Raw genomic sequence first — 15,681 nt, 5'->3', positions numbered from 1 at the left:
CTTTTCTGATCTTTCTAATGTTATCAATATGGAAATTCCTCTCTCCTGTAGATGTGCCGTTGTGAGATATGCTAGAAATGCTTTCTATTAATGTTTTCTGTTTAACACTTGCTTAAAGTTTACCCAGGAAATGAGAAGGAAAAGTCTATGGCATTTCATTCTGTTTACTTATTGTAGAACATTAAAGTTATGAAATGTTATAAAAATACTTTTAATATATGAACAAAACATTCTGATTGGCTATACAGTTTTGTAATTTTGATTTCTGACTAGCTTTAGAAAGTTTCTGAAGACAAAAAATATGTATCTTTGAATTAGTAGCATGCAAGAAATAGACTTATTTTGCGCTCTTATTTTCTGTTCTACAAGTGACTCATGTTGTGTCTTGTAGGAGGCAAAAAAATGGCAAGAAAGAAAAGAAGCCCTGGAAGCTGTAGAAGTACTAGTGAAAAACCCCAAACTGGAAGCAGGCGATTATGCAGATTTAGTAAAAGCTTTGAAGAAGGTAAATGTGAGGAGTTTCAGCATTGGCATCCCAACAGCAGACCGGGCCACTGAGTTTTTCTTCATCAGTCAGTCTTTTTTTACCACGGTTATGCATTGCCATTTAGGGAACACTACTGAGGGTTTTTGAATTATAGGCGTACACTTTTTTAAGGGTTATTTAAAATGACTGTCCTAGGTTAGTTTAGAGGGATTGGTTTTCAGTCTTTGTTTATTATCACTTTGACTTTAAATATGCTGTTTGGTAGCTTGTACAAATGTCAAGAAATTGAGAATCTTGCTGATCTAGAACCAGATATTCTAGTTTTATAATTCTACAGAATGAGCTTTTTAAATTGGCTCTATTTAATGGGACGAATATAAAATATGAAGAGTGTTTTTCATTAGATAGCAAGGGATACCACCCTGTATTATATCAGCATGTAAAGTACAGGATCTGAGGATATGTGGTCAACAATAAAGCAGGTACGTACTAAATAAGAAAGAAATATTTTAGGAAATACTCCTTTGTTATTGCTTATTAGGTCCAAACAAGTTGAATGCTGGGGTGGATATTTTTTTATGTACTGGCTTTTCATAAAGTCTGAAAGTATAGATCAGACAATTGTGGATGTAGTTATTCAGCTTAAGAACAAACTTTTTTTTTTTTAATTTACTCATTTAATTTATTTATTTGTGGCTGCATTGAGTCTTCGTTGCTGCGTGTGAGCTTTCTCTAGTTTGCGGCCAGTGGGGACTACTCTTCGTTGCGGTGCACAGGATTCTCATTGCGGTGGCTTCTCTTGTTGTAGAATGCAGGCTCTAGGCGCACAGGCTTCAGTAGTTGTGGCACAAGGGCTCAGTAGTTGTGGCTCATGGGCTCTAGAGTGCAGGGTCAGTAGTTGTGGCACACAGACTTAGTTGCTCCACAGCATGTGGGATCTTCCCAGAACAGGGCTCGAACCCGTGTCCCCTGCCTTGGTAGGCGGATTCTTAACCACTGCACCACCAGGGAAGTCCCTGAAGACATTTTCTTGAATATAGCAAAGATGAAAATGTTTTGCTTGCTTCTTCAGCCTGAAATTGCAGAGGATTAGCATGGTGGGGGGAGGAGGTTACTCTTTAATATATGTGTATATAAGAGTAATTCTCATTATTCATAGTACTTATGTTCTGTAAAGTCACCACAGACACTGAATTAGCAAATGCTGAACCATTGCTCCAAGGGGAAGATACAGCGTTAAGGTCCTGCAACCCTCTGGTCACGTTTTCATCAACCGATCAATGCATAACCTTGTTTTATTCTGTTTGAAGACATCTTATTCAGTATGTATTATTGATCCATTAACATTGAACTCACAGCCAACAGAAATATAACTTGTGCCTGAACAAAGCCTACCTAACACATTTGTTTTCTCCGAAAGGGACATCACAGCACTTTTGCACATAGGAACACCAGACAACACTTCAGCAATACACTTGGGGGCCATTTTAAACAGTGAAAGCACCAATCAAAAGCACAAAAATGCAAAAAAACATGGCAGTAAATAGACTATGAAAAAGATACTTGGTTACAGTATGAGAGCTGAAAGAAGAAGGCAGAGTATTGCATTGTTCATCTCAGCTGGGAATGTGCACATCAGGCAACATAGATTTTTCCCAGCTATGTGCTTGTCTGTGAGTGACCAGGAAAGTGCCTCAATTATTGATTTGGGGCTTATAAGTTAATTTTAATGAGTAGATGAATTCACAAATATGAAATCCATAAATAATGAGGATGGACCGCATCTTCTCACAGTCAGCCTTCCATTGTTTTCCTCTAAGTAGGATTTGGAGACAGGGATATTATTTGTCAAAATCGTTGTTCATCAGTCTTCCATCTTGAAGAGCCAAAGACCCAGGCAAGACTACAGTCGTCTCTTGGTATCCCTGGTGGGGGGCGGGGGGGGTGTTCCAGGTGCTCCCACCTATACTAAATCTGTTCAAGTTCCTTGTATAAAAAGGCATAGTACAGTGAATACTGTTGGCCCTCCATATCTGCAGTTACGGAGGACTGACTGTAATTAAAAGGGAATTGCCCTAGGGAAAAGATTTCATCAACCTGGAGCCTGGGAGGAAAAAGGAAGGGTAGAAGGTGGTAAGGGGAAGTGAGATTCTAGTGAGATTCTAGTGGCCTTGAAGAGAGCTTCAGATTTTCTGTAAGTTCTAGCATATAATTTTTATCAGGAATCTTATGGAAACATATATTGCACCGAATTCTCAATGGCTCAAATAAAAGCTTTTATTTTTCCCTATGTAATGATCAGGAATGTTAATTGGAATCAGGAATGTTAATAGTTGATGTTCTCTACATGCATTTTCTTAGGATATTAGCTTTTCAAATGAAGACTGTTCTGTGATTTCCATTGGCATTGTGACTATGAATATAAGCTCTCTCTGTATTCTATACAGAGAAGATTATGGATCTTTATATTTGGGTAGACATAGACAGTGGATTTCTGTGAGATCTTAGGGTAGCTGGAGACACTTTCCCTCTTTACCTGGTGGAGTGGGGGCAACCAATCAAAGGCAACAAACAAGTAAAAAGAAACTTAATTTTGTGGCTAAAATATTTAAAACAATGAAAAGTTAATGTCAATGTAAATTAACATGAAACATGACATTTTGTGGGGTTTTTTTGGTTTTTCGTTTTTTGTTTTTTTATTTTCGGCTGTGTTGGGTCTTCATTACTGCGTGCTGCCTCTCTCTAGTTGCAACGAGCAGGGGCTACTCTTCGTTGCGGTGCATGTGCTTCTCATGGAGGTGGCTTCTCGTTGCAGAGCACGAGCTCTAGGAGCATGGGCTTCAGTAGTTGTGGCACACGGGCTTCAGTAGTTGTGGCTCATGGGCTCTAAAGCACAGGCTAAGTTGTTGTGGTGCATGGGCTTAGTTGCTGTGTGGCATGTGGGAGCTTCCTGGACCAGGGATCAAAGCCATGTCCCCTGCATTGGCAGGCGGATTCTTAACAACTGTGCCACCAGGGAAGTCCCGACATTTTGTTTTGGTTTTTTAAATCAGTTTATGTTTTTATGTTTTTTTATTTTTATTTATTTATTTTTTGGCTGTGTTGAGTTTTCGTTGCTGTGCGTGGGCTTTCTCTAGTTGTGGTGAGCGGGGGCTACTCTTCATTGCGATGCGTGTGCTTCTCATTGCGGTGGCTTCTCTTGTTGTGGAGCACAGGCTCTAGGCGCACGGGCTTCAGTAGTTGTAGCATGCAGACTCAGTAGTTGTGGCGCATGGGCTTAGTTGCTCCAAGGCATATGGGATCTTCCCGGACCAGGTTTCGAACTTGTGTCCCCTGCATTGGCAGGTGGGTTCTTAACCACTGTGCCACCAAGGAAGCCCTATATATATTCTTTTTCATATTCTTTTCCATTATGGTTTATCCCAGGAAATGGAATATAGTTTCCTGTGTTATACAGTAGGACCTTGTTGTTTATCCATCCTATATATACTAGTTTGTATCTACTAATCCCAAACTCCCAAATCTTCCTTCCCCCACCCCCTCTCCCTGCCATATTCATATTATATTCACCTACGTTGGTCTTTGTAGACCCATCCCTCTTCCTTCCGTAAATAGTTTCTTCTCTCTAGTATCTTTATCAAGTAATCTTACTAATTTCCCAATTTTACCCTTTAATGCAAATAGTAAAAAACTATTCATTTTGAAATTCCTTATGATATTCCTGAAATTATTTCATAAACTGTCTTCTTCTGAGTTGTCACCTTACCTAGCATATTTTGATGGCTTTCCTGTTCTCACGAGTTATAGTTCTTTATAAGATTTCTTTTCTCCCTCCCTCCCACCCCTCAGATAGCTTCTTCGACTTTGTCAATTACCTATGGATATTGGTCGGTATATTTTTTTTTTCATCTTTAAGATGTGGGTTTTCAAGGTGTTTTATTATATAATCTCCATTGACTTTCTCTGTGTTATTAATGCTTTTTTACTTGGTCTTTCTTGGTCTTTCTTTTTCTTGTATTCATTATAGTTTTCTAAACACAATCATGATGGGTTTTGGGGGGTTGTTGGTTTGTTTGGTCAACAGTGTTTTTGTTTTGATTACTGTTTAGTGGCTTAGACTACTAGTTAAAGACAAATATTAATTATTACTTAAAATCACATTGTAGGCCTAGATTTATGGGAGAAGTGACAGCACTTTTAATTACAGAATATTTCCCATTATTTAGATTAAATTAACATTGTGAGCTAAAGCTTTCTTTCCCAGCTCTAGAAAAGAGTTGCTGAGTTTTTCCTCAACGCTGGAATAGAGTCCCCCCACAAACACTGTTTTTCTTAAAAATAAACACTTTTCTATATTTCCCACTCCTGTTTTGTTTTTTGTCTGTTTGTTTGTTTTGGCCGCACGGCACGGCGTGCGGGATCTTAGGAACCTGTGCCCCCTGCATTGGGAGTGTGGAGTCTTAACCACTGGACCACCAGGGAAGTCCCCCCGCCACTCCCATTTCCCAGTTAAGAACAGCTTGTTTAATCAGACTGAGATGTGTGACAGTGAGTGTTAATAGACAGGTATTGTAATAGATGCCTGGTTCATTGCTCACCAATAAATTCATTCAATCTTTTACTATATCCTGAACTATAATAGGTTCACAAGATCCTCTTTAAAACTTTACATTAGGATCATCAGTGTCTGAGATTCAACTTCCGCTGGTTATTGATCTAATGGTAACTTCAGAGGTAGTCTCTCTCTCTCTCTTTTTTTAAAATTAAGAATGTCTTTTTAAAAAATTTTTAAATTTATTTTTGGCTGCGTTGGGTCTTCGTTGCTGTGCGCAGGCTTTCTCTAGTTGCGGCAGTCGGGGGCTACTCTTTCTTGTGGTGCGTGGGCTTCTCATTGCGGTGGCTTCTCTTGTTGCAGAGCACAGGCTCTAGGCGTGCGGGCTTCAGTAGTTGCAGCACGCGGGCTCAGTAGTTGTGGCTCTCAGGCTCTAGAGTGCAAGCTCAGTAGTTGCGGTGCACAGGCATAGTTGCTCCACGGCATGTGTGATTTTCCCAGACCAGGGCTCAAACCCATGTCCCCTGTATTGGCAGGCGGATTCTTAACCACTGCACTACCAGGGAAGTCCCTAGAGGTAGTCTCTTAAGGATAGGATTGAATGATGGCCTTTAACTGGGGCAGTATAACAAAATCACCTTTTGAGCTATATTAAAATACTGATATCCAAATCCCATCACAAATTCATTGAACTAGGATCTTTTGGAACGGGGCCTGTCATGTTTTTGATGACCATTCCTAGAATATACATTTAGATGTTAAATATAAAGTCTAGCATGTAAATAATACCTGAGATGCTTTGGTAAGGAAAAATAATCCAGACGTTTACAAATACCAATTATGTGTTCAATACAAAACTGAATAGAATTTTTACTCCATAGATTTATAGTAATTACAGATTTAACAAAACGTTTATTAGGACCCTGATCTCATCTTCTCATAAGGAAAATGAATTTGCCATGAGTTTAGAGGAAGAATAGGCTTTAGTAAAGAGAGCAAAAGCTTTGGAGTCAAAGCAGACCTCGGTTTGAATCACAGCACTACCATTTGCTAGCTCTGTAACCTTGAGCATGTTAATCTCTATTTAATTTTTTTTTAAATAAATTTATTTTTGGCTGTGTTGGGTCTTCGTTGCTGCACGCAGGCTTTCTCTAGTCGCGGTGAGCTGGGGCAGTGCACAGTCTTCTCAGTGCAGTGGCTTCTCTTGTTATGGAGCACAGGGCTCTCTAGGCATGTAGGTTTCAGTAGTTGTGGTGCAAAGGCTCAGTAGTTGTGGCATATGGGCTTAGTTGCTCCGTGGCATGTGGGATCTTCCTGGACCAGGGCTTGAACTTGTGTCCCCTGCATTGGCAGGCAGATTCTTAAGCGCCACCAGGGAAGTCCTCTATTTAATTTTTGAAATCCACAAAATTGGGATAATAATAGTACCTGCTTTATAGGGTTTGAGTGAAAATTAAATAAAATAAGGATTATAAAGCACCTATAAAATTATGGCATCTAATGTTTTAAAATTTTTATTGTAGTTGCTTTACAGTGTTGTGTTAGTTTCTACTGTACAGCAAAGTGAATCAGCTATACAGATACATATATCCCCTCTTTTTTGGATTTCTTTCCCATTTAGTTCACCGCAGTGCATTAAGTGGAGTTCCCTGTGCTATACATTATGTTCTCGTTAGTTATCTATTTTATACATAGTATTAATAGTGTATATGTTTCAATCCCAATCTCCCAGTTCCTCCCACCCCACCCCACTGTCCCCCTTGGTATCCATACATTTGTTCTCTACATCTGTGTCTCTGTTTATGCTTTGCAGATAAGATCGTCTATACCATTTTTCTAGATTCCACATGTATGCGTTAATATACAATATTTGTTTTTCTCTTTCTGGCTTACTTCACTCTGTATGACACTCTCTGTGTCCATCCATGTCTCTACAAATTATTCAATTTTGTTCCTTTTTATGGCTGAGTAATATTCCAATGTATATATATACCACATTTTCTTTATCCATTCCTCTGTTGATGGACATTTAGGTTGCTTCCATGTCCTGGCTATTGTAATTAGTGCTGCTATGAACATTGGGGTGCATGTGTCTTTTTGAATTATGGTTTTCTTTGGGTGTATACCCAGTAGTGGGATTGCTGGGTCATATGGTAGTTCTGCTTTTAGTTTTTTAAGTTGTTTTTAATAAACGTTAGTCTTTTAATCCTTACTTCTCAGCACTTAGGGAATATATGTAGGTGCCAAATAGAACTTCCTTGAATGCTATGCATTAGGGGTTCTTTAATTCAGGGAATCTGGAATGAAGTGTTCTGCTTATGAAATACCAGATCTTAGGGATAAAGTCTAAAATAGAATGGAAGCATTACTTCTACCTGGGAAAAGAGTGAAAAAACAAGGGTTTGGGAGCACTTAAAAGTAAAGCAGCTTTTTAGCACCAGCTGACTTGAGCAATATACCAAAGTAAAATCTTAGCAGGAAGGACCTGAGGCATAGTCACTGTCTTGCTAGATTGACACAAATGCAGCTACTACCTATGACTTTTGATAAGTTCTGGGCCTTGTAGAGTGTGCTATAGGAAGGTGGTAGTATAAACATTGCTGGGGAGACTCTGTATACAAATCTGATGATCACTGCATAACTAAAATGGCAAAAAAATAAAAAATAAAATGGCAGATGCAAGGCCAGAAGCTCCTTCAGAGGAATGGTTGCAATGGCATTTGCAATTTAGAGTCCACATCGGCTTCATATTTTTAATTTAATTTTTTAATTGAAGTATAGTTGATTTACAGTGCTGTGCCAGTCTCTGCCATACAGCAAAGTGACTCAGTTATACACATACAGACATTCTTTTTTTTAATATTCTTCCATTATGGTTTATCACAGGATATTGAATATAGTATAGTTCCCTGTGCTATACAGTAGGACCTTGTTATTTATCCATCCTATATATAATAGTTTATATCCCATCAGCTTCTTAAAGGTACCTAAAACAGTTTCTACTGGTGTTTCTTGGGTATAAATTTTAGAGCTGCTACTCTGTGGTGTCTTTTGGAGATACACCGTCTTTTGTCTTTCCCTGCCCCAAAGCAAAGTCAGCAGGCCTCCAGCTTCTTTGCCATTATCAGAGTCACCTCCTGCACAGTTGTGCAATGCTTACAGCCCATACTACCACCAATGGAGAGTTAGCGATTTGATGTGGTTTTATGTGTATTTTATCGGTAGAACTTTAAGATAGGGGACTAAACATAATGAAGGGAAGCTCCCAAATTTGATATTGTCAAGGAAGAATCTTTCCTCTTTTGTAGGAAACAAAGTTGGCTATTCATTACATAATAGCTTTCAGAGTTCTTTTAAGAATAAATTTTCAGTTCCCTTCTATGGGGCTGTGACTCTTTTGTTTTCCTTTCTTTCCACCCTTTGTAGGTTGTTGGAAAGGACACCAATGTCATGTTGGTGGCTCTGGCAGCAAAATGTCTTACTGGCCTGGCTGTTGGGCTAAGGAAGAAATTTGGACAATATGCAGGACACGTAAGTAACACTCCCTTTTTTGATACAAATCAGCAACATCATCAAGAATGGCAGGCTAGTTTGCTTTATGCTTTAAAACAGCTTTTTGGCACAGATCTTTATATATATGGGGAAAGTAAATTTCTCACTAAGTTTTGTTAAGACTGAGCATAACTCCTTACAACGTTTCAATAAAAATGTCAGTTGTAACTAAATTCACTAGCTTTATGTAGAAAATCAGGCACTTGACCTAAAGTACTTAGTTCGATTGACTTGCTTATTACTTATTTACTTATTAATATCTTGCTTTGCTCTTAAAATATTATATACAGTATAACAATATGAAGTATAACTTGTGATAACCAGAACAGAGTAAAAATGAGAGTAGGAAAGGCAATATAAAACTGGAAGTGAGATTAATATATAAAATGTATTTTATGGTGTTTTTCTATTAAAAAAATAGTTTACTTTTATACTTGAGACATTTTATATAGGTTACACTGTTGGTGATATATCAGTTTATTACAAGAAACTCTGACTAGAGTCATTCGTTGAACATAACTTTGGAAGCAGTCGAGTTTGCTAACAGTTTTAACAAATTGCAATGTTTTCTTTAATTCTGGCATCTGTCAGTTGGCCTCTAAATCTCATCTGTATTACTTAAAATGGCTCAGCATCCTGAAAATTGGCCATAGTGAACTTTAGGGTTTAACTTGCTAGCCACTTGATCATTTGATTCCCTGGATTGACTTTGAGAGTCTCCTAATAGTCTGTAGTCATGTGTCAGTTTTATATTGAAGCAAACATCAAACCTCACTTAGTTATGGTATTTGGAGCTTGCTTACTCATAGCATTAAAAATAATTTCAGAGAACTCAACTGAATAAAATAAGACACTACCAAATAAAAATAAATCATGACTAGCTTGTTACCAGGGAAATAAAAATATAAGGGTCTACAAAACCCTTAAACATGTAAATCACAAATTGGAGTAAAATTATAATCAGTGTTTTTATAGTAATCATTACTTACTATATAATATCTCTGTGTGTATATGGTATCAATGGTATTGATATTGGTATTGATATGATACTGATTAGTTTTTGGTCAGTTTTGTGTTACTTAGAATATTTTATACTTCTGTATTATAACTTTTCAAGCTAGAAAACAATCTTTAAAGTACATTTTAAGTTACTAAATTTATAGTTAGATGATTACCTGACCATTTAGTTGGAATTCTGATTCTGGCTTTGTGACATTTTGGTGTGCAGCTTAAAGAATGTCTCTAGTGCTTTATAGTTTGGGGTATTTGTCTCCCCTTAAAATTACATCATATACAGTGTTTGATATCAAGCATGTTAGTGTGGTTCAGCTTTATTTTCCTTAGCTACTTATAAACTGTCTTTTTGGCAATATATATAAAAGTGAACTTTAGCTTTATACCTATTAAAATATCTTGATTTTTGATTGGCAGGGGGAAAAATGGGTAAAGGGAGTCAATTGTATGGTGACAGATGAAAACTAGACTTTTGGTGGTGAGCACGCTATAGTGTATACAGAAATCGAATTATAATGTGGTACACGTGAATCTTAGATAATGTTATGAACCAGTGTTACATCAATAAAAACAAATAAAGTTTTTAAAAGTATATTAATTTTCAGGTTTATAACTAACTCTTAGTATTAAAAAGTCTTTTCTATTTCTCCATGGAAACTGTATTCCTTCTGATCTGTATCACTTCTATGAAATTTTTTTTTAATTGGGTTGGGGGAGGTGCCATTGAGCTTTGCTAATATTTTAGACCTTAAAAAGCAACTTTAGGGTTTCCCTGGTGGCGCAGTGGTTGAGAATCCGCCTGCCGATGCAGGGGACCGTGGGTTCGTGCCCCGGTCCGGGAGGATCCCACATGCCGCGGAGCCTGCGCGTCCGGAGCCTGTGCTCCGCAATGGGAGAGGCCACAACAGTGAGAGGTCCGCGTACCACAAAAAAAAAAAAAAAGCAACTTTAATTTGCCTGCCAACACAGTGCCTGGCTACATATACTCAATACATAGCATATACTTGGTATTCAATAAATATTTAATGAATTAGTGATAGTTTATAAGATAAAATAAACATTATAAAAATTCTAACTTTACTGATCTAAACTTAGTACTTGAGTAAGAATATACAGTTCTGATCAAAATTGCTATAATTTCTGGTACTGTTTCTTTTTTCTTTAGTGTAGTGAAGGGGCAGAAGACATCTCAGTCCAAGTGAGGGCTATCAGAATCTTGGGTGGGGAGGAAGAATTGTATACTATACCTGTTCCCCTACTCTAAATTCACCTAGTTGAGAATCACTTTGTCCAGTAAGAGTTGTTACTGATAAAAATGTTTGTAAGGTTGCATATAAGGTACAGATGCAAAAAAAAAAAGGCTGAGAAACATTACTGTGGTGGTATAGGCATAAGATTGTTCCATAAGATTCTTGTGCCCTTCAAGAAAGGAAATGGCTTCTTTTTTTTTTTTTTGCATTACATGGGCCACTCACTGTTGTGGCCTCTCCTGTTGCGGAGCACAGGCTCCGGATGCACAGGCTCAGCGGCCATGGCTCATGGGCCCAGCCGCTCTGCGGCATGTGGGATCTTCCCGGACCGGGGCACGAACCCGTGTCCCCTGCATCGGCAGGCAGACTTTCAACCACTGCGCCACCAGGGAAGCCCAGGAAATGACTTCTTAATCCAACTTAGATGTTTACTTTTTTTTGTTTATTTTGGTAGAGGCAAACATTGTTTTAATAAGTTTTATTGAGATATAACTTACATACTGTAAAATTCACCATCTTAAAGTATATAGTTCAGTGGTTTTACTATATTCATAAGGGTGTGTTACCATTACTACTATCTAATTCAAGAACATTTTCACCACCCCAAAAAGAAACCCTATATCCATTAGCAGTCACTCCCCATTTTCCCCTCCCCCAGACCCTGGCAACAACTGATATACTTTCTACTTCTGTGGATTTGACGTTTCATACAAATGGAATAATACACGTGTGGTCCTTTGTGACTGGCATCTTTCACTTAGCATAATGTTTTCAAAGTTCATCCATGTTGTAGCATATATCAGTATATCATTCCTTTTTTTTTTTTTTTTTTTTTTTGCCGAATATATTACAACTATTCACTTTTAAAGGTTGTACCAACCATTTTGGAGAAATTCAAAGAGAAGAAGCCTCAAGTGGTACAAGCCCTGCAGGAGGCAATTGATGCAATCTTTCTTACTGTAAGTTGAGTTTGTGGTTTTGTCTAAAGTAAAGTTTGTCAATGTAATATTTTGATTGTTCTTTACATTTGAGAAAAGCTTATTGACCACATTTTCTTTCTAAAGACCACACTACAGAACATCAGTGAGGATGTTTTAGCAGTAATGGATAATAAAAATCCAACCATCAAGCAGCAGACCTCTCTTTTTATTGCAAGAAGCTTCCGCCACTGCACTGCTTCTACCCTGCCAAAGAGCTTACTAAAGCCCTTTTGTGCTGCTCTACTTAAGGTATAGACTGTCTTTGAAATTGGGGAAATATACCTAGGCAAGATTTTGTTTTTTCTACTGAGTGTGTACAGTGACTACTTGACTTTAAGACTGTAGATTATTGTCTTTTGAGGAGAGACCCTCTGTTGCTTTGAAAATTGAATCCAAATTCTTGTATTATTTATGTTCCTGTTCTTGAAGAAAAGCACAAATTAGCTTTATAATTTCACTAACTACTAAAACTTCTATTTCTTATTTGGCCCATAAACTGATATTCAGCTGGATCTGGTCAAGCACAGGCATCCAGTTTAGAGTATTTAAAGATCATTCGAGTATGAAGCATTTTAGATAGAGGGTAAGAGGAAGAGTAACTTAACTGGCAAATAGAAAGCGAAGCTTAGATTCTGTGAACTGTAAAAAGCAAATTCTTTATCTAACAACCATCAGTCTGAATTAAAATCAGCAATACCTAAAGAACTTTGTATTAAGATCATCTTGCTTATTTCCGGACTATAGCACATCAATGATTCTGCTCCTGAAGTCAGAGATGCTGCATTTGAAGCATTGGGTACTGCTTTGAAGGTGGTTGGTGAGAAAGCAGTAAACCCATTCTTAGCTGATGTCGACAAACTCAAGCTTGATAAGGTAGGTTAGTAATGGGTTGTAATGAAATTGGATAGCGGTCCTGTCTCTGTGCAATATGGGTTTGTTTACTGGTATCCTTTTGATGAGAATTTCTTGATTAGTAGAAATATCTTTCAAATTATAAAAAATAAAATAAAATTGAGTGACCAATCTGTAGAGGAGGTAAAAATGATGTTTTAATTTCATTTCTAATATCTGGAAAATTGCCTTTCTAAATATGAATGTCTTCCATCAAAAATATGGTTATTGTTTTTAATTTTCATTGGAGTATAGTTGATTTACAGTGTTGTGTGAGTTTCTGCTGTACAGCAAAGTGAATCAGTTATACATATACATATATCCACTTTTTTAGTTTCTTTTTCCATATAGGTCATTACAGAGTATTGAGTAGAGTTCCCTGTGCTATACAGTAGGTCCTTATTAGTTATCTATTTTATATATAGTAGTGTGTATATGTCAATCCTAATCTCCCTATTTATCCCTCTCCCCCTTCCCCCCCAGTAAGCATAAGTTCATTTTCTACAAAAATGTCATTATTGTAAGTTTAGTAAATTCTCATTTGCATAGAAATGTAATTAAGATGTCATTAATGTATATCTACTGCCAAGAAAATATGGATAATTTATCTTTGTTGTAAAGGAAACTTTGCTCTCTGAATTCTCATGTAGTTGTGGTTTAGAAATGACTTATTAAATAATGTAATGATTGTGTTTCAAAGTTAGGCTCAATGATGTCTATCTCAATTTCATTCTCCAGATCAAAGAATGTTCAGAAAAAGTAGAGCTCGTACATGGTAAGAAAGCTGGACTTGCAGCTGACAAGAAGGAGTTCAAGCCTGTGCCGGGAAGAGCTGCTGCTTCGGGGGCTACAGGAGATAAAGACACAAAGGACATTTCAGCACCCAAACCAGGACCCTTAAAAAAGGCACCTGCTACTAAGGTTAATAGATGACTTGGAAAATATGGTTTAAAAATTAGAATTTAGTAAGGTAGGGTCTGAATCTCAGGTTCAATGTTGTTCTTCAATATGATTTCATTTGAGAGATGAACTCATTACAACATTCAAAATAACAGCAGAGCATCTTTTAATGAAGACAGCATATTCCAATAGTACATTTGGTTATTTGAAACCTATATAGAGATAAAAATGGTAATGAAGATACAGGAGTATTTTTTTTTTTGCGATACGCGGGCCCCTCACTGCCATGGCCTCTCCCACCGCAGAGCACAGGCTCCAGACACGCAGGCCCAGCGGCCACGGCTCACGGGCCCAGCCGCTCCGCGGCATGCGGGACCCTCCCGGCCTGGGGCACGAACCCACGTCCCCTGCATCGGCAGGCGGACCCCCTACCACTGTGCCACCAGGGAAGCCCAGGAGTACATTTTAAGGCATCAGAAAGTATCATTAAATAATGAAATAGGGACTTCCCTGGTGGCGCAGTGGTTAAGAATCCACCTGTCAGTGCAGGGGATACGGGTTCGATTCCTGGTCTGGGAAGATCCCACATGCCGTGGAGCAACTAAGCCCGTGTGCTACAACTGCTGAGCCTGCGAGCCACAACTACTGAGCCCACGCGCCATAACTGCTGAAGCCCGTGTGCCTAGAGCCTGTGCTCCGCAACAAGAGAAGCCACTGCAATGAGAAGCCCGCACACCACAGCAAAGAGTAGGCCCTGCCTGCTGCAACTAGAGAAAGCCCGTGTGCAGCAACAAAGACCCAACGCAGCCAAAAATAAATAAAATAAATTTATTAAAAATAATAATAATGATGAAATAGTATGGCAAGGTACATAACATTAATAATGTAAGTTCATTTTCTAACTTAACATAAGGTCATTTTGCTAATAATACTCTGGAATTGCAGCACCGAGTCTCCATTCCATCAAGGTCTCACTTTGTAGTGTAGAAGAGGGGGAAATGACCAAGGGCAAATATGGCATTCTTACAGTGAACACTTTTCTTGGACTGGATTCTCTTAAGCATGAAGTTATCTGCTGAAAATGCAAGAAGTTTGATTCTCTTTTCCACCCTGAACCGCAGCCTGGAATTAGGAGAAGAGAACTGATGTTTAGTGAGCTTTACTTTGTAAAGCATTTTACCTACATAATCTCATTTAATCATCATAACAACCCCTGAGATAAGCATTTTGTGATCCCTGTTTTTCCAGAAAAGCAAACTAGGGTTCAGCAAGGTTAAATGCCCTGCACATGCTCTTACAATTCACTTGTTTCTTTATTCTGTCTCCCCACACTGTATTGTAAACTTTAAAGGATAGAAATCTTGTCACTGCTTGACCCCTTGTGCTTAGAAGAGGCTCTGGCATATAGCAGGAACACTGCATATATTTGTTGAATGACCAGAATTGCAGAACTGGGATTTGAACCCCAGGTATCTAGCTACAGAGTCTGTGTACTTTCATGTTATGCTGTCTCTTCAGTACTCCAGACAGGGAGTTGGCAGCTATTTTCTCCTTTCTCACCAGCTCCTACCTCTCTGGACAGTGACCTGGGCGCAGCACCTTAAGACCTTTTCTTATCTTGCTGAACCTTTCCATGCTAGCCAGCTTTCTCTTATAAGGGATTCTTTTCCTTCCCCCAAGAATAAGCTGTGGGTGGGGTGGGGAAGGACCTGCTTTTGTTCTTTTGAAAAAATCAGTAGGACAGTATCAGCCAATAAACCTACTAAGCCAATAAACATGTATGTCTATGTTTTTTTTAAAAAGTAGGAGATTTATTAATTGAGGTGCCTCTCAATTAATAAAACAGAGTACTATTATATACAAGAAAGGATCCAGAGGAGGTGTTCTAGTAAATCAAAGAGTGTAAAATTTTCTATTTTTACAGTGAGAAAACAAATCTCTCTTCATGGGGTAGTTATTATGAACAAATAAAATCAAAAAAAGTGCTAACGTGAACTGGCAAGTGTTAGAGGTTTCCATTGGATTAAAAACCAGCATCTTAGCTTTGCTAACCCC

The 15,681-nt window shown here is 38.2% G+C and overlaps 1 protein-coding gene across 3 annotated transcripts in view; it reads left to right on the top strand.

The window, feature by feature from the left end:
* CKAP5 (cytoskeleton associated protein 5) overlaps window positions 1–15,681 on the top strand; it is a 109,114-nt gene that overhangs the window by 46,048 nt on the left and 47,385 nt on the right. For all 3 annotated transcript variants that reach the window (XM_059068372.2, XM_059068371.2, XM_067037144.1), the window contains exons 8-13: window positions 392–505; window positions 8,466–8,570; window positions 11,725–11,814; window positions 11,920–12,084; window positions 12,580–12,708; window positions 13,465–13,647. In XM_059068372.2, coding sequence (XP_058924355.1) covers window positions 392–505; window positions 8,466–8,570; window positions 11,725–11,814; window positions 11,920–12,084; window positions 12,580–12,708; window positions 13,465–13,647 — 786 coding nt within the window. The remainder of the gene's footprint in view (window positions 1–391; window positions 506–8,465; window positions 8,571–11,724; window positions 11,815–11,919; window positions 12,085–12,579; window positions 12,709–13,464; window positions 13,648–15,681) is intronic.

This window comes from Kogia breviceps, chromosome 7 (genome assembly GCF_026419965.1).
Source record: "Kogia breviceps isolate mKogBre1 chromosome 7, mKogBre1 haplotype 1, whole genome shotgun sequence".
NCBI lineage: Eukaryota > Metazoa > Chordata > Mammalia > Artiodactyla > Physeteridae > Kogia > Kogia breviceps.
This window is presented reverse-complemented; position numbering and strand designations above follow the sequence as displayed.